The following is a 26,528-nucleotide window of genomic DNA, read 5'->3' on the forward strand; positions in this document are numbered from 1 at the left end:
TTATTTTGTATGGTTATTGCTTTATGAAAAAGTATATTATACAATTTGGTGATTGAAAAACATATACAATAAAATATATTATTTACTTAACTATTTAAAGAATACAAAAAAAAAGTTGAAAAATTTTTATTTAATAAACTAAACCCTTTATTTTAATTATTTATGATGAAATAATTTTTTTATTTAAAAATCGTTTATTTAAAAATTTAATAAATATTGTTATTGTGTTAAAAAAAATACTTTTGTTGACAAAAATGATCTAAGGAATAATAAATAATAAATTTTTATTAATTTTACAACTTATAAAAAAGCTTCTTTTATTTTTGCCCTTAATTTATTATACAGTGTTAATAATTTTATATGGGATATTTGGAGTGAGTAAGGGGATTCTTATAGGCTTAATCCTTTTTTTCATATTTTTTTTATACACTTAAAAAAAGAGAGCCTTGGGAATAATAAGCTTACATATATTTTTTTATGATTGCCCTTTAAAAAAAATGCATACATATATAAATAAATAGTAAGAACATTTTTTATAATTAATAATGCATATTAATTTATATATATTGAAAAATAACCTTAAACCTTAATATAAATGCCCATTATTCATAATAATATTATAGCATATTATTTTAATTTTAGTATAGGGTAACTTTTTATTTATGCATACAAAATTTGCCCCTTTTCATTATGTGCTATATATAATAATAACCGCACTAAAAAACAATTCTTATGAGGGTATGTTATTTTTATTATATGAAAATACACTTTGTTCTTGCGAATTCCATATATTGTTATATGCATATATAGTGTAATAATATATATTTTTTTTATGAAAAAATAAGGGAAATAATTTTTTTTTTTAATTCGAAATATATAATGAAATAAAAGAACTCCAAAAAATATATTTAAAAAATTTATGGAAAATATAAAAATATTTTAAATTAAAAATAAAATAAATTTCAATAACATAATTTATCAAATTATTAAAGTTAAAATAAATTTCTGAAAATGTCACCTCCTGTAAGTTTAAAATAAAAATACATATAATTTATATATATTATGTGATATTCTGTGATTTTCGATATCCTGTTTGCATATAAAAAAGAATAAATAAAAAGAAAGGGTTCCCCTGTTTAGTTAAATATAAAAGATATATGACTTGTATAATATTAGGAATACTATCATATATATAATAAGAAATGGGGGAAAACCTATTATTTTTACATAATATTTGCTATTTAAATTGTTATATATAATATGGGGGTAGAAATTATCCTCTATTCATATATAATATTTCTACCTATTATATATATTTTTATCTATTGCATATATTAAAAAAATAAGAGCATATATATATATATATATATATATATATCTCTTATTCTATATTACATATATAACTGCTAATATACATACATATACTTATTACTAATACATTTTAAATTCTTCTTTAATGCAGATATCAAAGAAAAAAAAATTTATTAATGATGGTGTTTTTCAAGCTGAGCTAAACGAGTTTTTAGCTCGAATCTTAGCAGAGGATGGATATTCAGGTGTTGAAGTCAGAGTTACACCAATAAGGTAAACATAACAAAACATGAAAATATAAATGGAAATAATATACATATGTCGAATGTATTACAATTTTAATGATTATAACATAATTTGTGTGTCTATCTATATAATATATACATTTGTATATATTCCATTTTTTTTTTATAGAACTGAGGTTATTATTAGAGCTACTCGTACTAGAGAAGTCCTTGGTGATAAGGGACGCAGAATAAGAGAATTGACTTCATTAGTCCAAAAAAGATTCTTTAATAAATCAACAAATAGTGTTGAATTATTTGCAGAAAGAGTAGAGAACAGAGGATTATGCGCAATGGCACAAGCTGAATCATTAAGATATAAACTTCTAAAAGGTTTAGCTGTAAGAAGAGCATGCTATGGTGTTTTAAGGCATATCATGGAATCAGGAGCAAAGGGATGTGAAGTTATTGTTTCTGGTAAATTAAGAGCCCAAAGAGCTAAAAGTATGAAGTTTAGAGATGGATATTTAATATCTACTGGTGAACCATCAAAAAGATTTGTAAACACTGCTACCAGATCAGCACAATTAAAACAAGGTGTATTAGGTATAAAAGTTAAAATTATGTTGCCAACTGCAATTGATACCAGAACTGGATTACCATCGATATTGCCTGATAATATTTCTGTTTTAGAACCTAAAACCGATACAATAGATGCATTATAAAAACTTATATGCATATACAAAATTAAAAAAAATATATATAAATTAATTATGTAAGCACTTTTTTTCTTTTTTTAAATTAAAACAAACATATATAGTATATATAGAAACTCTTAAAATATTATCTTTAATTGCATTAAAAAAAAAAGAAAATAATGTGAACTTTTAATTGAAATAAAAGTTTACAAAATGAATACTAAAATTATCTTTTTATATTTTGGTTCGATAAAAAATTGTGTATGTATTATGGATGTAAATAATTCTTATACATTGTTTTGTTTAGCATATTCACATCTATAATAATGAATATTTGTGTCACCTTCCAAAATATATAATTAAAAAGTTTATCAAAAAAGATAAACATTAATTAATTTGCTGGTAGTAGGTAAATGTTTCATTATATCAAAGAGATAAATAGCACTACTAAAATGTTTTTTTTTATGACTATAAAAAATTTATACGTATACACCTATGCGTTCTCATTATGTAGTATTAGCAATGAAAAGGCGATACTTTTTTACATATATGAAACTATGTTAAGGTTTTCATAGGTTTATAAAATTTTAAAAAACAAATAACACAAGTGGTACTTATTTATTAGACATATGACTAGCGATGAAACAAATGTTGAGAAAAAAAATTAATAATATTGTTAAGCAAATTTACTTAAGTTAACACTTGTAACAAACCCATCCATTGGGACAATAGTTGGAAAGCTACCAAAAAATCAAAGAAAAATATAAAATATATTTATACGTATAGCATAAATATTTTCATTGTATTCATTATATATATATATGGGATCTGCATAAATGTGTAACCCCGTTTATAAAATATACCCTTTGCAAAACCTATAAATTACAAAAAAAATGATATTCGCATGAAATTTCATAGTTGGTTCTTATTTATTCAAGAACTTTTACTTATATGTATATACATTGCATATATAAAAATTATGGTGAAATATCATTTTATGGGTACCAAGTCTTTCCATTCTTATTATTGTTTAATGATTTTATTGATCCTGCATAACCTACAAAAATTGTTATAAGGTTAAAGATCATTTATAAATATGTATACATATAAGCTTGGTCATATTTTTATTTCGATTATTATTTTATAATTTAAATTACTTTTTGTAAAAAAATCACAATCCAATTCTTTACAAGTATTAACTGATTTGCCCATACTTAGATTATGCCCTACGCTTTTTATAACCTCATCACATATAGACACATAATTCAAAAATGTTGTATATCCATATGTATAAAAAACGGTAGGATTAATATATGTTATGTCATTATTTTTTGTTATTAGATTCTAATCAAAAAATAAAATATCCACATTATGTTTTTATTCGATAATTATGGTGTAATATTAAATATAATTTTTGTATTATTTTGTCTTAATATATATGTATATACTTACATCTGAACTATCGTCACTGCATATAATTGCTTTCTTTTCTTCATCATTCCATACAACGTATTTACAATTCCATAAACTACATGCTTCTAAGGCTTTGGATACAGATGCAAACTTCTTTAAATCTTTATCATTTTGAATGCATGCTATACCAAATAAATTATTGTAATACACAATATAGGCTCTATTTACTATATCATATTTATATGTATCTTATTTATAAAATATAAATTACCTAGGGATTTATCTCGAACTCTTTATTTTTAAAATTAGCAAGTATATATTTATTTGAGAATATGAGGGTAAAAGAATGTAAAAATGTTTAAATTTATAAAAAATAAAGTTAAAAAAAAAAAAAGAGATTACATTAGATATTTGTGGGTAACTCCTTGATGAAAACTGGATCCATCATAAAGATTCTTTTGAGAACTATCAAAAAAAAGAAAAAAAAAGACACGTTTTTTATTATTAACATATATATATACCATTTAAATGATAACCTAAATCCTAACCTCAAACAGATATATTCTACGGAGAGTTTTGAATCGAAATCAAGTTGTTTATTCTTGGTATTTCTTTTGAATTTTTTAACATCAATCTTAAAACAAGCAAAAGGATACCTTGTAATAAATTTATAAATTACTTTAAATAATTTTGATTTAATTTTTATTGTATACCTGGCACTGCTCCTTTTTAAAGCACAGTTCTTTTGCCATATCCGTGTAATCATTTTCTATACGAATAAATTATATTAGAAAGTGGACAAATGTAGGTGTTGTAAAATAAATTATTAATTACTCATATTATTCAGATTTTTTTTTATTTTTTAATTTTAAATATTTAATAAGTAAAATATAATAATGAAATGGTCAGTGAAAGAAAGTTTGGCATATACACAAATGCATATATATTGGTATGTAAAAAATTATATAAATAATGTATATAAAAATGGGACACCTTCTTCATTTAAATCGACTATAGACGCCTTTTTGATTTCTACGGTGTATCCTTTATGGCATGATAGTTTTATTAAATCCGTCTTAGAAAATCCCAAAACATAATAATAATATATATGGAAAGATTAAAATAAAAAATTTAGAATAAAATAAATCACCAAAAATAACATTTAAAAATTTTGTTTACATCAAATTCTATATTGTTATATTTAGATGGCAGATAATGCTGATATTTTTCATTATTTATGAACCTTCAAAAAAAAAAGAAAATAAATATATGTAATATAGCCTCGAAAATATATAAATGGTAATTGTAATAATGCAAATAATATAGAATTATTTATTAACCCATAATAAAATATAGAACTATCATTTTCTCTATGAGGCAAATTTTCTTCAGAAGGGTTTATATTAAGTATAGAGAATAATACACACAAAAAAAAATAAACACGTTTCATTTTCGATCTAAAGAAAAAAGACAAAATTTAAACAAGTTATTAAATGTATACATATTATATATACATATCAAATAATAAGAGAAATTAATAGCTATTTTATTATACACTTATCTTTATTTCATTTTATTATTATTATTCATCATTTTGATTCGAATGGTTAAAATTTGTGAATTAATATGTGCCATATAATATGAAAGAAAAAGTGTATTTACATGTTCTTCAATCAAATATGCACATTATATTAATAAAAAGGCAACATATGACCCTTATATATTTTATAAAAAACGTTTCAACAAATAAAATATAATCTATAACTATTTTTAATGCTATATTTGTATTCTTATAGTAAGTTTTTATATCCTAATTTACCATTAAATAGTGATAATATATCCATAATTTTGTATTTTCAAACAAATTAATAGCTCTATATATATTCAAAAAAAGGGGATTATTCCTTAAGAAATAGACCGAATTAAATACCATTTTTTGCATATCATATTAATATACATGTGTATATTACACATATATCATCTCACGAAATATTTTTTTAAAACCTCTATTTGTTCATTTTTATTGAAATCCTTAAGTATGGAACTATGCAGTAAAGTAACTCATAAAAAAATTATTTTAATATTACCAATTTTAATACCCCTCAATATTAAAAGACATTAATAATAAATAAAGTTACATGTTTATAACTTCATATATGCGAATAATTTTATTTTTTTAATAAACACACAGGTGAAAAATATGCATACAAATTTCTTATTGAATATTATATATTAAAGCTGCATTCTATACAGCAGTTTTAAAAGCCCAATTTATTTCCATAATTATAAATTTGTTAATGCCTTTAGATTATTTCATAAGATAGGACATGCATATATATAACATATGTGTGTTTTGTTTTTTAATAATTATATATAAGGAATATTTCTTTATAATATGCAAAATTACATGAAAAATGAAATGAAAAAATGTATATAATAAATAAAATTCATATAAAGAATACACATTTGGTATATATTTTTTTTGATTAAATTTCACTATATATTTTTTTGTTTATAATAAGCAAATGCCCTCAATATAAACACATTAAGACTATTACAAGTTATATGATATAATAATTTTTTCGATAACATTTTTATTTTATTACTAAATACCTATTAATACGAATAAATATATTTGATTTTTACTAAATCGCATAAAGTGTTGCATTATATAAATTACTACATAAAAACATTTTTATATTGTGTTTTGGCATATAATATATTTGTTATTTTTATTTTATGTTTTTTTTTTTTTTTGCATTAATCTCACACATTAATTTTTTAAAAATCCAACTCTTTATATTGGATTATTTACACATAAAATTGTGTTCGTTCGTTCTTACAATTATTATTTTCATTAATATTTTTTCTTTAAATGTTAAAAAAAAAATTGAATTTAATATCCTAAGTAAAAAGAAATAAAAATAAAGTTTTACACCCAATATATTTTTCTTACTTCCTCAAAAAGGAAAGAAAACATTATTTTTTGCGTATACCATACACATATATATAATAAACATGCAAATATCACGAATTATATATTTTTTCATATTATACAATTTTGTTAAAAATGTTTTTTAATTTGTGATAAAAAAAATAAACAAAAAAAAACAGAACAAACCATATTTAAACATATAAAATATAATACACATAAAATATGCTCACACATTTCCAAGCATAAATAAAAGCTATGATATATTGTTTTATTTTATCTCCTTATTTTTTTGTTTTATTCTTTGTTTTTGTCAAGCATTACGAAAATTTGCATATGTTCAACTTCTAGTGTGTGTAATTAACTTGAAACATTATATCTCCCCCTATCCTTAATCAATTATATATACATATTTATACATCTCGTGATTAATATTATCTTACACATTTACTTTAAAAATTTTATTCGTTGTATATTTCTCTTTTGTCTTTTTTTTTTTTTTGCTTTATGACAAATGAATAATGGATCATTTAAAGAAACGAATGTTTGTAGAAAGGAAAAACAAAAGGGAGATATCCCAGTTCCGCGTTTTGGTCATACTGCAACATATTTAGGTAATAATAAGGTTGCAATATTTGGTGGCGCAATAGGTGATGCAGGGAAATATAATATAACAGATGATATATATTTATATGATTTGACACAAAATAAATGGAAAAAATTAATAACAGAAAACACCCCAACAGCTCGAGCTGCTCATGCTGCTGCTTGTGTAGATGAACAACAATTAGTTATATATGGAGGTGCAACAGGTGGAGGATCATTATCATTAGATGATCTATATATATTAGATTTGAGAAGAGATCAGAAATACTCATGGATGACAGTTCCTACAAAAGGAGTATCTCCAGGTAGACGATATGGTCATGTAATGGTATATAGTAAACCGAATTTAATAGTCTTTGGTGGTAATGATGGACAACACACATTAAACGATGTATGGTTTATGCATGTGGAAATGCCACCTTTTGAATGGATCCAAGTTGTAATATCAAATAATTCTAAAATACCATCACCAAGAGTTTATCATTCAGCTGATATGTGCAAAGAAGGACCTGCTACAGGTATGATTGTAATATTTGGTGGTAGAAATTCTGAAAATAAATCATTAAATGATACATGGGGTTTAAGACAACACAGAGATGGTAGATGGGATTGGGTTGAAGCTCCTATTAAAAAGGGATCACCTCCAGAAGCTAGATATCAACATACTTGTGTATTTATAGGATCTAAAATGTTTGTTTTAGGTGGTAGAAATGATAATGGATGTTCTATACCATTATCAACTGCCCTTTACAATACAGAAACAATTGAATGGGTTACATTCCCCCCTATTGCTAAATTTAGGCATACATCATGGATGTACAAATATACTATATATACATTTGGTGGGTTTAGTCATCAAACTCAGCAATACCCAACTAATGAATTAGAATGCTTAGAATGTTATAGCCTTTTAAACTCATTAAATAATTTCGATACAGATAAAAAGAGCCCAATAAAACAATCATCTTTAAAACAAAAAACAAATGAAACAAATAAAAGTAAAATTACAGAAGTAAAAAATATAAATTCACATAATTTAAATGCTCAAGATGTTATTACTACTCAGAAGCAATTACAACAAAATGGATCAAAAAATCAATACATGAAATCAAAACAATTAAATGATAGTAAAAAAAATAGCCCATCTTCAAATTTTTCACCAGGAAACACACAAAATTCCCATTACAGAAATATGTTTGATTCCCCAACCTCATCCTTATTTAGACTATCCAATAATAATAGTGTGAATAAACCACTATCAAATACAATTCGATTGGCTGCACATGCACATGCAGTTCAAGAAACTGGAAGTGATTTTGCGCTACTTGTTCGAAAAATATCTATTGATAAATTAGAAGAAGAAGGAAGAAAAATTAATAATGGAGTATTATGTACACCAGTAAATTATATTAGTGAATTTAAAAATACAGTTTATGATAAAGTAATTACAACTTTGTTAAATCCAAATATTACTCAATTTGAAATACAATATAATCATAATTCAGATTCTATTTTTATTATTCCATGGTCAAATGTATCTATATTATGTTCTATGGTTATTGATATATTTAAGCAAGAAGATATGGTATTAAAATTAAGAGCCCCAATAAAAATATATGGTGATATACATGGACAATACTATGATTTAATGAGGTTATTTCAATTATATAAATCTCCTGTTGAAGAAGATTTAGGGGAAAAATTAAATGCAGTTGGTGATATAGATTCAAATGATTATTTATTTTTAGGTGATTATGTTGATAGAGGTTCTAATAGTTTAGAAGTTATTTGTTTACTTTTTGCGCTTAAATGCAAATATCCTAAACAAATACATCTAATTAGAGGAAATCATGAAGATATGGCTATAAATAGTTTGTATGGATTTCAAGAAGAATGTAAAAGAAGATTAAAAGAGGATGTCGATGATAAATCATCATGTTGGGCACAAATAAATCAGGTATTTGAATGGATACCTATCGGAGCTTTAGTTGAAGAAAAAATATTATGTGTTCATGGAGGTATAGGAAAATCTATTCATACTATATCTGATATTTCTCAATTAAAACGACCTTTAACTGTCTCACAAGTTCCTCAAAATTTAAATGAACAAAAAGTTACAGATCTTTTATGGTCTGATCCAACTGATAATGATTCTGTATTAGGAACAATACCTAACGATATAAGAGATCCTGATGGAACTGGTCATATTGTAAAATATGGCCCAGATAGAGTTCATAAATTTTTAGAAGATAATGACCTACAATTAATTATAAGAGCTCATGAATGTGTAATGGATGGATTTGAACGATTTGCGGGTGGAAAACTAATAACTTTATTTTCAGCAACCAATTATTGTAATTCTCACAAAAATGCAGGTGCATTATTATTTATTCGAAGAGATCTTACGGTTATTCCGAAGTTGATATATCCCGCTAAGGATGAAGTCCGCTTCTTTAGTACATGGTAAATTTTTTATTTCCTTCGTTTTTATCACTCTCTAAGCATGCATATATATATATATATATAAATACAAATTTCATATCGGATGCTTATGCTTATTTTTCTTTTTTAGGGATACAAAAATGACAGAATTGAGGCCACCAACACCACCAAGAAATCAACCGAAAATGAGAGAATTAAATTATGGGGCTCCATAAAACTCCCTTTATTATTCTTATACTTTTACATTATAGAAATTTACTTTTAATATGTGCATTTAATTAAAAAATTTACAAAACAAGATGGGTTAATTATACTAAGTAATGTTACTTCCCCTTGCTTTTAAATAAAAGCTTAGTACTATGTTATATTGCATTTGAACTTATTACATAAAGAGTATTTTATTATATATACACTTTCTACATGTGTATTTGGTAATAATAATTAGTATTCGTATGTAGAAAGATATAATAAATCCATGTGGAAATAATAACTTGTGATATAAGGGGCCTATTGCCAACTCTTATTTCACATTGCTTTATATATACATTTTTTTTTTGATGTAAAATTTACAAGTTTTGTAACTTTGAATTTTTATGTATTTATTTTACTATTATAAACAATATTATTAATACTATTTCCAAAAAAATATATATTAGAATAAATCGAATTAAAAAAAATAAGTTTTAGATAAGAGTTAAATAAGGGGTGTTGTTGTAAGTAAAAAATTTCATAAGCGGGTAAAAAATAAGGGAAAATTCATTATAAATATATGTACGTACATGTATATAATTATGTATGCACATGTTTACACACTAAAAAATATATATCATTTTGGTGGTTGATCAATTTTTTCAAAGTATACATGACTATCATTCCTGAAAAAAAATTGAATAATCAACTTACTCAGTAACATATTTCAATATGTGATGAATTTTTTAAAAAAAGGCATTTAAAAAATATATCTTTTTATAATATTAAATATTTTTTTTATTTAGACTTTTGAATATTTATTATTTTTACTTTAAATGATAAGCGAATTATTGGAATGTTTCTCTCCATATAATTCATTGAAAGAAATTATACTTATGCATTTATGTTTCGAAGTCTAAAACGGATGAGCCTTTTTTCTTTAATTTGAATTATTTCCCTATGTATTAATTTTATACAGTATCCATTAAATTTTTAGCCTTAGCCTATGCACATTTTGTGTTAAAAATTGTTATAAAAAATAAAACAGCTAAAACAAGAAATAGAAACCTACTAAAAATATCCATTGTTTTCGGCATATTCCTGGGATAGCAAATCATGCGTAATTTCCAGAAAAAAATCATCACCCTATTCCCTATTTATAATTATTGTGGGTTTAAAAATAGTGGCTTTATGATTTATCCTATACCATTTAATCATTTGGATTGAAACACTTTATTAAGTGCTTATTTTTTTCTTTCCATGATAATGATTTTGTTTTTGAATAATTTTTCTATTATGACACCATCTCGCAACAGTAGTTCTGTGCACACCATATATGGCAGCTATTTGTGGAACTGATAAACTTTGCTCATAAAGTAGTTGACTTAATTTTTCTGCTGTTGGAGGTCCATTATGTCCAAAGCGTTTTTTCTTTGGTGTATTTAAGTTGCATGATTGAGATTTATTTTTTTTTTCTTTTCTTTTTTTTTCTTTTTTTTTACACAATTTATCTTCATCATATGCATAATCTAGATCGTCTTGATTAGTAGTATTATTATAATTATAAATAGTGTTATTATTTATTATATTATTCATATTCTCTACTTTTGTATATATGAATTCATTTGGATAAACAGTGTAATTATTTGTCATATTATTATTACTAATATTATTTATATTACTATCGACCGTATTCCTATAATAGTTATAATGACCAATCATACCATTATTACTGTATTGCATATTATTTATTTCGTTTTGCACATCCATATTATCTTTCTTATTTTCATTGTAATTATACATATTTATATTACTTCGTATTTCTGGATTTCCTATATTTTTTATATCAACATTTGTATTATTATGAATCGAAGGGTGCATAAATTCATTTAAATTATAAGTGTTATAAGGTGGTTGTTCAAGCCCATTCCCACCTATATTCTCATTTTCATACCTATTAACATTTTGATAAGGATTTATGATTTTATTCATTATTGGTGTGTTATTATATTTGTTTACAATTCCTTCATAACTTTCTGAATTCCCTATAGTACTTATAGTATTACTACTACTATTATTTTTTGCACCGTCCAAAATAATAGTATTACTATCATTGTAATTGATTTCTTTTTTACTTTTTCTCCCTTTCTTTTTTGGTGTTTTTTGTTCTATATAGTTTGCTTTTTCATTTTGATTATTATTTGTATCATTATTTGGAATCATACCCCTAAAATTGTTACCCTCATTATTATTATTATAATCAGTAGGGGTATTTACATAGTTCATACAATAAAATGGATTTATTTGATTTACGTTTATAATATTTCCATCATTAATCATATTATATCTATTATCATTATTGTAATACATATTCATTCTATTATTTTTTATCTCACCTTTAAAATTATTATGATCTACATTATCATAATTATTATTATTACTAAAGGTGTTATTATTAAGGGCACTATTGGTATTCTGGGATGTACTATTAATATTATTATGATTATTTAGTATATTTATATTTAATATACTATTTATATTTGTTTTAATTTTATTTGCATTTTGTGTGTTTGTAAAATTACCAATTTTACCAGCACTACAATTAGTTTTTACATTATTTATTATTTCACCATTTGGTGTGCTGTTCAGAAAATATTCATTATTACTAAACTTATTTTCATAATTATTTACAGAATATCCATTTATTTTATACCCAGAAATATCAAAGTAGCTATTACTATTTACAGTCTTGCTACTATTTATACTCTTGACATTGTTCATATTGTCAAAGGTATCTTGGGGTGATCCACCAATAGGGGTATAAGTGTTCGCTCTACTATTACCGTGGACGGTAGTATTAAAAAGGCATTTATCAATAGAAAGATTATTACCTTTATTTAAAATAATTTCGCTAGTATTATTTATATGGCTAATAGTTGAAGTAGAATCTTCATTTATATTTAAAATATTATTATTACCGGTGTTAATAATAGTATTAATACTATTATTATTACAGGCTTTGGTATTTAAGATAATTTTATCATTATCAATATTTTTCTTTATATTTATATTATTTTCATTATTATTATTTTTTTTTATATTAGTATTAAAAAAATCTTCTTCAATAGAAGCGGTGTGTATATTATTTTTCTTTTTATCAATGGAATTATTTAATACTTCATGAGTGCTATTAAAATTATTATCCAGATCCCCATTTTTTCTAACCCCGTTAAAATTATTTGCTTCTTCATATTTATTATTTTGTTCAGAACTTTTTATATCGTTCTTACCCATATTACACATATATGCATTATCATCATTGCATTTATTCTTTTGCAAATTTTCATTAAAATTATATCCACTCATGAAATTACCTCCTACATCTTTATCTACAGAATTTATTATATTATAACTATTTTCAAAATATTTATAATTATTATATACATCTACATTTTCACTATTCTTATTATTGACAATTCTTTGGCTTCCTTTCCCTTCATTGGAAGTTCTGTTTTTGCCATTTTTGTTTTCAAATTTTTTTTCACATTTTTCTTCGAAATATTTTCTGCAATTTTCTTCTTGAATTATTATTTTATCTCTACTATTGGATTCATTTTTACAATTAAGACTAGGGTAATTATATGCGATATTATTACTATTGTTTGTTTCACTGTGCATTCTATTCCCTTTCATACCATAATATTTACTATTATTTTCTGAAAATAATCCACCTTCTTTACCATCACATTTATGTTTTTCTTCCTCTACTTCTATATTATTACCTTCATTTATTTCTACATTATTTTGTAAGCTCTCATTTTTTGTCCCTATATCATTTGTCACTATATCAGTTTGAGAACCCCCCTTTTCATCCCCATAATTATCTATATCATTATTTTGAATAATATGATCACCACTGTTAATATTGTAAGAAATACCACCTGCAATATTTCCTATATTTGAAAAATTATAAGGATTTGCTATGTTACTATGATTATATTGCTGACCTAGGTTATTAGCATAATAAGGAGAATAGGTACAAAACTGATTTGTGTTTAGTATATTTTTATTTTTTAAATTTATATCATTTACAAAATTGGAACTTATTGCCATATTTTCTAAAACATTTTGACAATCCAAATTATTATCATTTGGATTTTTTTGAAATGAAAAAGTGTTATTTGAGCTATTGTAAATACTATAAGGATTTTTATCAAAAAGGTTTATTGAGTTATAATTTGTTGTATTATAATTACAATCATTTTGTTGATTTTCCATTCCTTGTTCAGTGTTACCACTGTTTGCATTATTATGAATGTCGGTGCTAAATGCCCCGTTACAATAAATAGTATTTCCATTATTTGAAGAAGTTTGAATATTATAATAATTATCATCAAAATATTTCATGTTTGTATAATTTCCATTTTTATCTACACACATATTATTAATTTTATTATCTTCATTCATAATATTTATACCCGAATTATTTAAAAGACAATTATTTTGATTATAAAAATATAGGTTGTTATAACTTTCATTTGGGCATGAATTATTTAAATTATATGGATCCATATTATTGAAATATTTTTTTTCACCGTTACGAGAAAAATCGTTACTAATATTATTAATGTAACTATTTTTTGAATCCTTGTAACTATCATAATAATCTATCCCTAGATTTTCATAATTTTGATTAAATAAATAAGGATTGTCTAATAAATTAGAATAACTACTATTATTTATAGGATCATTAAAAAATGTACTATATATCCCACACATATATGATGGCTGAAGAGACATTATTCTTAAATTATTTGAAATGTTTGTATCATTAAAATAATTTATAGTACCCATATTAAATGTATTATTTTGTATTTGATTTATATTTTCTAATTTGTTTGTTTTCTCTATATCCATACCCATTGTATAAAACTTGTCTTTATTTATGTTACATTTTTGAATACTATCATAAAAGTCAAAAACTGTTTCTTTTGATATAACATTAAAATGTTTATAATTTTTTTTATTATTTAATAATGTATTTTTATTTTTAGCTACAATTATTTCTTCTCCATTACAATAAGCATCATAAATTATTTGTAAATCTGCTGACAATTTTAATCTATCACTTTTATAATTTATACTTTTTTTTATTTCATTATTAAGTTTGTCATTATTTTTGATCAGATCTTCAGTATTAGTGTGTCCTGCTAATTTTGAAATAAATGTGTCTATATTTTTTTCTAATTGTTCTTTTTTTGATTTGTAAAAAAACATAATTTTATTTTTGGCTTGATCATTCTCTGAAGAAAAGGGACTATTTTCATCCATTTCAAATTTATCTACTTTTTTATTTTTATCATTGCTAGTATTTATATTCCATAATATTTTGGGTTGCATAAACTGCAACGATTTATTTATAACATTATGCATATATAGATAATAAAACATTTTATTGATTTTATTTTTGTAAAAAAAAAGATTGTTAATTATTATTCTTTCAAAGGGTTTCATATTATCACAATTAATACTTATTTTTTCATTCAATTTAGAATTAAATAAATGACCAAAATTAAGTACACTACTTTTAATTAATTCATCAATGTAATTCATCACTCTATTTTTATCATAAGATATACAATAAGATGGTAGTTTATCAGTTATATCGCTGTCCCATTTGGGGTTTTCTACATTTTTATATAAGCTCGAAATATTTTTAGACTCGTTGCTTGGATTTTCATTATGTGTAGACAATGATTTATCTATATTTGTTATCGGAAATTGAAGCAAATTATTTTCTACACATTTTTCTTTTAGTTTAAACATTTTTTTTTCCATTTTACGAAATAAATTAATTTTGTAATAAATTTGTTCTTTTTTTTTTTTTTTTTTTTGTAAATATTTTTCTAATAGTTCAAGAAATTTATCCTTAAAATTGTCTGTATTAATATGTGATAAATTTAAAAATTGAAAATCACTAATATATTCCATTTTTTCATATAATGTAGAATATATAAATTTTTTTTTTAAATTATTAATTTTGTTTTTTATTTTTATATTCGTATGAAAATATTCTAAAAAATGATTACATATGTTTAAAATATTATCTTCTTTTTGCTCACATATTTTTTTATCATAATAATGAAGATAAGGAAAATAAAAACAAGTTGTCTTAAAATCTTTTAAAATAGAATGTAAATAACTTTCAATATATTTTTCAGAATTTTTTAATTCATTTAAATTGTTTAATTTTTCTGATCCATCTTCTTCATTCTCCTTTCCATTATTATCATTACAATTTACTGTGCTATTTAAATTGGCCATTTCATTCAAATTTTTTTCAAATTTATTTTTATCTCTATTTATATAATATTCAGTATCTTCACATGTATAGTTAATATTGCTAACCAATTTTGGGCTTATATTATTTACATCATTAGTTTGATTATTTCCCTTGTCTAATTCACAAAAAGTGGTATTCACACCATACCAACTAGCCATATTATTTTCTTTTACATAACTATTACACATGCTTATATCATTTGTACATGCTACATCTTGACTATTCTGTGTAATCATTATTTGAGCTAGCTGTGTTCGCTCTTTATCACTATAGCCATTTTTTATTTCTTCATAATTATTAACATTATTAGTTCTATCAAAATTATTCTTGCTTATTTTACTAAAATAATTCGTGGTATCACATAAATTATTATCAACTCCTTTATAATTTTTTTCAATATTAATATGATTTCTATGATGGCTAATACTACTACTATCACTATTATTATCTTTATTATTTTTTTTTGATAGAATATTCAAATTTTTATCGTAAGTTGTGTTAATATATTGGGATGCTATTTTACTATTTTCATTGTAATTATATTCTATATTAGAAATATTGTTTAAATTTATAAATTTTTTTTCATTCATTAATATTTTATTATAATCACATGTATTATTATAATTTTCTATTTTTATATTTTTATTATTATTATTTCTATAATAATTATTATTTATGTCTTTTCTTTTTTTTTTTAATCGATCACTTAAAAAATTATCTACATTATTCTCTACAATATTAAGTTGTGTTTTATCACTGCATATTTCAATTGTACTATCAATACTGCTTTTTAAATTTACAGTCGTCATTATATAACTTACAACAAATTAATATGTAAATATGTATTTGCATTCTTTGTGTTTCAAACTGTTATATACTATATGTTATGCCTGATATTATTTCTGCTTTTCTATTCTGATTATTTTAATATTTATGGTGATTTGTTTTAATTATAGTGAAATACAAACCTTCACAAGCATCAAGAGCAAAAAAGACAACAAATATACTGCTGTATAAATTTTATTTTTCTGGCTGTTAAAAGTGAAAAATATGTGAAAATCTGAGATAGAAAGAGGTGTATATATATACAATCGACTTATTTTTGCCCCGAATTTATATTTAAAGATAAAGTACATACACATATATATGATAAAAACGATATATGTTTATAACATTTTGTTTTATAAAAACACAAAACAAAGTATGCAATTTAGTTTGATTGGTAACATATAAAACTAATAATAAAATTAGCAAAGTTAAATAAATGAAAAATATTACTTAAAAATATTAATGTAATTATTTCTTTTAATCAATAGTTTATATAGTATAATATACTAAAACTATTTTTATCATATTTCAAAAGTATAACAACATAGTACAGGAATAAATTAATAACTAAATTTTTAACGACAACACAGAACTATAAAAAATATGTACTATTTAAAATAAATATTATATTATTTTATTTTTTCATGTATGTATATACGTGTACTTATCAGTGTAGATTGATTACACTAAGAGGGAGTACTAATTAAATAGGATATGGTTTTGCAAAATAAATAATAATAACATAATTATTATCATAAACTTTTAGGGAATTAAATGTAAATGAATTAATAGACTGATTAAAGAATACAAATTATGTCTTTAAATAAATCGGTGTACAAATATGTATCATTGAAATTGTCTGTACAATGTCTATTCCTATAAATGTTGCATTATATCAAAGTGACAATATATATACACACAAATAAGCATTTGTAAACACTTCAATGAATTAAATGGTCATGAGACATATTTTTATTTCTCTTACAAATAATCACATGAAAAATAATAAGCTTTTTTTTAAAGCAAAAATACAAATGTAAAATAAAAGAGGATTAAACGTATGTACATTATAAGCTTTTACACTTTTTTATTTTTGTTAATATATTGTCAAATAAAAAGTTATATAAACAATTTTATATTCCATCATCTGTATATTTATACGTTACTATATTTAATTAAAATCGTATTCTCCTTATAAAACAAACAAATATGTTTTTACACACAAAAATTGCATGTATACATATATAAATGAAAAAAATATTGACACATGGAAATATAAGCAAAGCATATGAATTAGTAAGTAAGCATAAGTAGGATATATAATATCTATAGTTCGGTTGTACTTTCACTTATGTTTGTTATTAATATAGGACGGTTATTTATATAGGTATTAATATTTGCATTATAATGCATAAAAAATAGCTTAAGACTTGCAAATAATTACATATATATACAATAATATTTATGAGTTATATACATTTTATTTTTTAAATAATATAATAATCAAATAGGGAAATGGGAAATGGGAAATTAACTAAAATGTATATATGGACATGAAATATTTATTATAAAAAATGAAAATATAAAATAATATATATATATTATTGAAATATTTACAATCCCTTTATTCATTTTAAATATATAAGTTAAATATATTGATATAAAAAAGATTAATTATAATTTAATAAATGTAATACATTAGGGGAAAATACATTATTTCTATATTATATTTTTATATTTGGCCATGGATTTATATAAGAATATTTATTAATATACTTGTAGAAAATATAATAATCTGCCTATATATTTACTATGTGCCAATATTCCCAATTCATATGTATCCATATGTAAAAGTGTAAGCACGGAAAATTAAGCTATATATAAAAAATAAATAAACATATGTGTAAATTAAATACAGTACTAATTGTTACAAAATAAAATATAAAACTACGCATATAATAAATGTATATGTACTTAAAAAATTATATGATGTCGTTTAAAATAGTAAGGAATATTTCAATAGTGCCAAACTGCCATGCATATTACTATTTATTATGTATTATTTATTATATTTCAATAATTTTAATTACTTAAGCAAGCATATTAATATATCATTATTTAATTGTCTGATTTATTATTATTATTATTTTTTTCAAAATTTTGCAAAAATATTTTACTTATTAGTGTGTACACATTTAACACACATTTCCATAAATTTAGTAAAAAAATTGTATTATATATTTTTATAGTATAAAAAATTTGTTCTTTTATTTAACTAAAATGTAAGTAATAAAAAAGAAATCAAATAAACTACACCAATACTATTTTATATGTCATACATAATTGCATATACCCTATTAATTAGCCCATATGAGATAATAATGTTACATACAAACTTTATTTTTTTAATTTATCTAATCAAAAATATCACTATCTAATGTTTATTTATTAATTTTATAAAATAATAATTCTTTCTTCCAAATAAAAATATGGGCTTACAATATTTATGTACTTTTTATTTTATGTACGGCAAGGAAAAAAAGGGGAAAAAAAAATTAGTACAAAAAATTATAACACTTATTTAATATCACCAACATAGTATATTATATAAAAAAAATTATTTTAATACTATGTTTATATTTTGATAGACAAAAACATTCTTATACTTTTATTTAAATTAATAAAATGTAATGGGAGGAATAACCCATATATATAAATGGACAGCATAATATATAACAAATTGTTGCCTCGCTTATTAAAAGGGTTAGTAAATTTTGTACTATTTCTAATTCCTACTTTTTCATTTATGATAAATAAAGAAATGGACTAAGGAAGAGTTTAAAAAAATAATATTTCCCAATTAATTTTGTTATTTAACTTGGTTATTTTTATTCCCCTTTTTCAAACTGTTCATCCAATAAGCCTATTTATAAATTTACAAATTTAAACAGTGATAAGCACAATTGCATGTTTGACTTTAGCATCCCTTTATATGTATCATTTTAATTGTACATATATACACTACACTAACTGTAGGCTTATTAGCATTTCTTTTAATAACCGTATAGGAACAAACACATAAAGATAGTTTTTTTTTTTATAAAATTATTTTAACTTATTTTATTGTATAAATATTACACCCCAAAAGTATAATATAGAAAAATATACAACTAATAATCAGAATAATTTCTCAGCAAATGCATATCCAAACATATTTTTTTATTATCAAAAATGTAAAGGAGTATTATATGAAATATGTTTACTTCAAGGAGGGAAATAAACATAAGCATACATACTTACATATATATATATATATAGAGAGAGAAAGAGAGAGAAAACCGTATATTGTACACATTATATTGTTTCTTTTAAAGCATAAACTTTTTAATAAGCCCCAAATTAAAATATGAATATATAGCTTATTATGTATAATATTACATATACTATATTTATTATAACTATAATTTTACAATACTGATATTGTAAAAAATAAGTGTAAATGCTAAAGCACAGTAAAAAAAAAAAAATATATTTTTTTACTTATAAATAAAAAAATAATAAATAAAGCAAAGCCAAACTAAATTAAGAAGGATTGCAATAAATCAAGAGGGGTAACTATTAATGTGTTTATTAAAACAATGAGAGTATTTTATAATGTACATATAAATAATTTTGCTATTTTTTTTGTGCATAATGGTAATACAAAGGAAAAAAAATGACCTGATTTTATAAAGTATATAATTATATATATGTATATATATATTGTAACATGCGTATTATATACTGTTATTAATATAAGAAAAAAGCAAATATATTTAATACACATATATTTATTAATTTCTGCAAACCAAATATAAGAATAAAAGAAAAAACATCCTGTATATAAATATAAAATAATAAAGATTAAATATAAATAATCGAAAAAAAATAAAATTAATTTCATATTTTTGTGTTATTCCTTTAAAAATACATATTAATATGTTTATATATTTATAATGTATATATAATTTTATTCTTTATAAAAATAAACCAGTGTATTCATACATGTAAAGTTTATGTGCTAAACTAAAGAAATATAAACTTATAATCAACCGATTTTATGCTTTTACAAAGGCTATATATTATAGAGCACGCTATGAATATATATAAATAAGTATATAAATAAATATATGTATATAAATATATATACTAAATGAATGTTCAAATAAAATAAAAGCCTTAAATAGGTATAAATGCATATAATAAAATATGCATAAGTATACACCCCTCATTGTATAAAATTGCGTGTACTAATTCAAGAACTTTCAATCTAGCAACATTTGCATAAACAAAAGTAAATTAAAAAAATATATATTATGTCATATATATATTGCACGTATATAAATCGGTTTCGAAATAAAGAATAGCATTATTATATGTGGGTTTGTATATGCATATTTCCAAGAACTTTGATAATAGAAGATTGAATAAGTTAGAAGAACAATATGGATGTTGAAAAAATGATTCACAAAAATGATATTGTTACATCAGCTTCAGGTGTAATAGCATTACTAAATGAGGAAGACGCTAGCTTGAAAATTTTTGGATTAGAAAAATTAAATTCAGTAGTAGATATATATTGGCCTGAATTAGCTGATTATATTTTTAAAATTGAAGAATTATGTGAAGACGATGAATTTAGTGGTAAAGAGCTAGCAAATTTAGTTGCAAGTAAAGTTTATTATCATTTAGAAAAATATCCAGAAGCTTTAAAATATGCTTTATGTGCAGGTAAACTATTTAATATTAATGAAAAATCTCAATATATTGAAACAATGCTTGCAAAATGCATTGAAAAATATGTAGAAATAAGAGAAAAAAATTATGAAGGTGTAGATCCAGATCCAAGTAACACTGGTCGAAATAATGGTATTAATTATTCTACTAATGAAAACAGTTTTAGTAGTTCATATACTTTAAATACAAATTATAATAACATCGATCCTGAATATAAGAAAGGAAAAAATGGATTAAACACACAAAATAATATTGACGATAACAATAGGAACATATATGACAGTTATGATTATAATGGTAAAGGCATAAATCTTAACGGTTCCACAAAAAATAGTAATACTTTATTAAGTAGAGATAATGAAAATTATAAAATAAAAGAGGAGAATAATATATTTAAATATGATCTAAATAATGATATAAATAAAAAAATGGAAATTTTTGTTGATGATATGCTAGAAATATGTATAAAAAATAATAGTATTAAGGAAGCATTAGGAGTTGCTCTTGATGCTAGACGTTTAGATAAAGTAGAATATATAATATTAAATGCACCAAATAAATTAGAAATATTACAGCATTCTATATCTAATGAAAGACATATTAATACAACAAAAAAATTCCGTGATGATTTTTTTAAATTACTTGTAAAAATATATCTATCAATGAATGAAGAAGAAATAAAATATGAATATGTAAATTTATGTGAATGTTTATTTTATATTAATGATTATAAAACAGTTGCTGAAATTTTATTAAAACTAATAGAAAATTATCATTTAATGGTATATCAAATTTCATTTGATTTAGTAGATTTAGAAAATATTAATTTTTTAAAAAATATTTTAAAAGAAATCAAAGAGATTATAATTAAAAATAAGTCTTACTATTATGGTGAAGAAAATTATAAACATCTAAATACAGACTTATTAAAAAAAAATAGCAGTAATAGTGCCATCAGTGAAGGAACAAATGAAGCCGTAAAAAGTGAAAATACATCTGAAAAAGATGAACAAAAAGAAAATAATCAAGACTCAAGTAATGCAGAAAACGATCAAGATAATGTAGAAAATGCTCAAGATAATTCAGAAGGTACTGATCCAGCAAACCCCACTTCTACTTCTGTAAATGATGAAAATAAAAATTCTAAAGAAAACGAAGAAAAAGATAAAATCCCTGAAGATGTACTTATGTATGTAAATGAAGAACATCATTTATATGAAAAAATTAAAAAATTAATTTTTATATTAACAGGAAAAATAACAACAAGTTTATATATCGAATTTTTACATCGTAATAATCATGCTGATTTAATTTTACTAGATAGTTATAAAAATGTAATAGATTCAAGAAGCAGTATAACACATCATGGTATTGTTATAGCACATGGATTAATGCAAGCAGGAACAACATGTGATGTCTTTTTACGATCAAATATTGAATGGTTATCTAAAGCAGTAAATTGGGCTAAATTTTCATCAACTGCTTCATTAGGAGTTGTATATAAAGGCCATGTCAATGAATCGTTTATGGTATTATCATCCCATTTACCATATAATGATATATCACGACAAATTACAAATAATATAAATGCAAACATATCACAAAGTGATGTATATTCAGAAAGTGGCTCTTTATATGCATTGGGTCTAATACATGCTACTTATAATACAAATTATAAAAAAGTTCGAGATTTTTTATTATCGCAATTAAAAGCAAGTAACAATAATGAAGTATTACAACATGGTTGTTGTTTAGGGTTAGGTTTAGTATGTTTAGAACAAAATGATGATGAACAAGTATATGATGAATTAAAGTCTGTTATGTATTCCGATTCTGCAGTAGCTGGTGAAAGTGCCGCATACGCAATTGGTTTATTAAAATTAGGTAGTGGAGATGAAAAATGTGTTGATGAATTATTAGCATATGCACATGATACACAGCATGAAAAAATAACAAGAGCATGTAGTATAAGTTTAGGTTTTGTTATGTTTCAAAAAGAAAGAGAAGCAGATAATTTAATAGAAGAATTAATTAATGATAAAGATGCAATAATTAGATATGGTGGTATGTTTACAATTGCATTAGCATATTGTGGTTTATCAAGCTATAATAAACATGCTATTAAAAAATTATTACATTTTTCAGTTTCAGATGTAAGTGATGATGTTAGAAGAGCAGCTGTTATTGCATTAGGTTTTGTTTTATGTAATGCTCCTGCACAAGTTCCAATGTTTTTAAATTTATTAATAGAAAGTTATAATCCGCATGTACGATATGGTGCTGCTTTAGCTTTGGGTATTGCATGTGCAGCCACAGGTAATGAAGAAGCTGTTAATATGTTAATGCCACTTTTAACAGATACTACAGATTTTGTTAGGCAAAGTGCTTTTATATCATTAGGCTTAATCTTCCAACAATCTAATGAAAATGTTAGTCCAAATTTTAAAAAATTTAAAGATGAAATAATGAAAATTTTATCAGATAAACATGAAGATATTATTGCTAAATTTGGTGCTACTGTAGGACTTGGATTATTAGATATATGTGGACGAAATGCCATTTCAACATTTTTTACAAGACGAGCTAATATTATAAGACCTCAATCAGCAGTTGGTTTTTGTTTATTCTGTCAATTATGGTATTGGTTTCCATTAATTCATATGATTAGTTTAACTTTCTTACCAACTTGTTTAATTGGATTAACAGAAGATTTTAAAGTACCTAAAAATTTTACTATCTTATCAACAAAAAATCAAGCATTTGATTATCCTTCCTTTTTAAGTAAAGAAAAAGTTCAAGAAAAAAAAGAAACTGTTACTGCTATTTTATCAACAACTGATAAAAGAAAAACATTAAAATTAAAAAAACAAAAAAATGAAAATAAATTAACAAAGGAAAAAAATCCACAAGATGATAGTAGTTCAGTTTTATCTGATGGAAAGTCTATGAAAAATTTAGAAATTTTAAGTACTGCTGCAACTATAGGACAATCAAGTCATGTCTCTCATGCAGAAAGTGTTGAAGGAAGTGCAAATGATGAAAATTCCAACGACAATCAAAATGATGCAAATCAATTTTCACAGCTACAACGAATTAAAAAATCAGACAAGGGAAAATCTTCATCTCTTTCTCAAGCCACTACGGTAAACCAAACTTACATTTAGCTCTTATTCATGTGAATGTACTTGCTTATGTTTTTACATATTCACATTTTTTTTACTTTTTTATTGATAGGTTGATATGAAAAACCCATGCAGAGTCATAAAAACGCAAGAGAAATATATAGAATACCCTCCAAGCAACAGATTCAAGCCTATCATTAGCATCAGGAAATCCGGATTCGTTATGCTTTCAGATACGACGTAAGAAAAAAAATAAAACATCAACAGAGTGAAAAACATGCTATATACCTATTCTTGTATACATACCTATTCTTGTATACATACCTATTCTTGTATACATACCTATTCTTGTATACATAACTATTCTTGTATACATACCTATTCTTATGTACATATCTATTCTTGTATACATACCTATTCTTGTATACATACCTATTCTTGTATACATACCTATTCTTGTATACATACCTATTCTTGTATACATACCTATTCTTGTATACATACCTATTCTTGTATACATACCTATTCTTGTATACATACCTATTCTTGTATACATACCTATTCTTGTATACATACCTATTCTTGTATACATATCTATTCTTGTATACATAACTATTCTTGTATACATACCTATTCTTATGTACATACCTATTCTTATGTACATATCTATTCTTGTATACATAACTATTTTTAAATTTGTTTATAGACCAACCGAACCTTTTGATTTTATTGAGCCTAAGTTAGAAAGTGGAACTAAGAAAGAGCTCCCACCATTTGAGCCTTTTTCTTGGAAAGATGAAAATTAATCATTCATTTTTTTCTCCATTTTTTTTTCATTTTTTTTCCCATTTTTTTTCCATTTTTTTTCCATGATTCTTTAATTTATATGCGTACATGTAAATATTTATACTTGTGTATTTATATATGCTCATACCGCCACAATTGCATATATTTTTATTAATATCTATTGTATATTGCCAAATAAAAGGGCGATATTCTCACATATTAAGGTAAAGATTTTACCGCTGTGTTTATTATCATATTTAAACGTAAAAACTTAGCAAATAGATAAATGGCGATACTATTATTATGCATAAAAAGTAGAGATATATTTTTTATACTCTTTATTTTTTTGCACCTCTCAACTGTAGAACAATTGACTTGGTAAAGGCACCGTCTATGGATATGCAGACATAATTGGGCAATTAAATGTATTGCTGTTCTATTTTATATGCATAGAGAATGAACTTTGATGACATATTGCCACCTATACAGTATTAATTCGAAAATACTTTGAAGAGATATTTTAAATTATTTCTATGTTTAACAAATTAACAATAAAAATAGAGTTTTTCGACTATAACTATATAATTAAATATTTTAAAAGGCTAAAAAGCATAAAAATTACAAAAAAATATGAAAATAAAAAAAATTATTATATATATTATACGCAAATATATGTATATGGAAAAAGCATACCACAATCACCTAAAGCGTATATATATATAAAAAAAAAAAAAAAGAATAATAAATAAATGTTTACGCAAACAATAATAAATATATTAAATTTGAATTGCTTTTAAAAACTGTAAATATATACATTATTTTAATTGCCGTAATTATAAATATCATAAAAACATAAAC

At 23.1% G+C, this 26,528-nt stretch overlaps 5 protein-coding genes across 5 annotated transcripts; 3 read left to right on the forward strand and 2 right to left on the reverse strand.

The window, feature by feature from the left end:
- Positions 1-1,011: 1,011 nt before the first annotated feature.
- PVVCY_1303180 (40S ribosomal protein S3, putative) lies at positions 1,012-2,260 on the forward strand (the record flags this gene model as incomplete). Its single annotated transcript, XM_008623992.2, has 3 exons — positions 1,012-1,023; positions 1,463-1,584; positions 1,726-2,260. 3 exons carry the CDS (start codon positions 1,012-1,014, stop codon positions 2,258-2,260), a joined length of 669 nt encoding a protein of 222 aa, XP_008622214.2.
- Positions 2,261-3,228: 968 nt separating this feature from the next.
- On the reverse strand, positions 3,229-5,096 carry PVVCY_1303190 (conserved Plasmodium protein, unknown function; the record flags this gene model as incomplete). Its single annotated transcript, XM_037634754.1, has 10 exons — positions 3,229-3,290; positions 3,391-3,577; positions 3,686-3,828; positions 3,918-3,937; positions 4,049-4,111; positions 4,195-4,280; positions 4,360-4,415; positions 4,640-4,721; positions 4,826-4,889; positions 4,987-5,096. The coding sequence occupies 10 exons, from the start codon at positions 5,094-5,096 to the stop codon at positions 3,229-3,231; spliced, it is 873 nt and encodes a 290-aa protein (XP_037490805.1).
- A 1,996-nt stretch (positions 5,097-7,092) lies between these two features.
- Positions 7,093-9,841, forward strand: PVVCY_1303200 (protein phosphatase containing kelch-like domains, putative; the record flags this gene model as incomplete). The annotated part of the gene is made up of 2 exons (XM_008623994.1): positions 7,093-9,647; positions 9,757-9,841. 2 exons carry the CDS (start codon positions 7,093-7,095, stop codon positions 9,839-9,841), a joined length of 2,640 nt encoding a protein of 879 aa, XP_008622216.1.
- A 1,210-nt stretch (positions 9,842-11,051) lies between these two features.
- On the reverse strand, positions 11,052-16,967 carry PVVCY_1303210 (conserved Plasmodium protein, unknown function; the record flags this gene model as incomplete). The annotated part of the gene is made up of 1 exon (XM_008623995.1): positions 11,052-16,967. The coding sequence occupies one exon, from the start codon at positions 16,965-16,967 to the stop codon at positions 11,052-11,054; it is 5,916 nt and encodes a 1,971-aa protein (XP_008622217.1).
- A 4,503-nt stretch (positions 16,968-21,470) lies between these two features.
- Positions 21,471-25,690, forward strand: PVVCY_1303220 (26S proteasome regulatory subunit RPN2, putative; the record flags this gene model as incomplete). The annotated part of the gene is made up of 3 exons (XM_008623996.1): positions 21,471-24,905; positions 24,997-25,124; positions 25,591-25,690. The coding sequence occupies 3 exons, from the start codon at positions 21,471-21,473 to the stop codon at positions 25,688-25,690; spliced, it is 3,663 nt and encodes a 1,220-aa protein (XP_008622218.1).
- Between the last annotated feature and the right edge of the window lie 838 nt (positions 25,691-26,528).

This window comes from Plasmodium vinckei, assembly GCF_900681995.1.
Source record: "Plasmodium vinckei vinckei genome assembly, chromosome: PVVCY_13".
NCBI classification, from domain to species: domain Eukaryota; phylum Apicomplexa; class Aconoidasida; order Haemosporida; family Plasmodiidae; genus Plasmodium; species Plasmodium vinckei.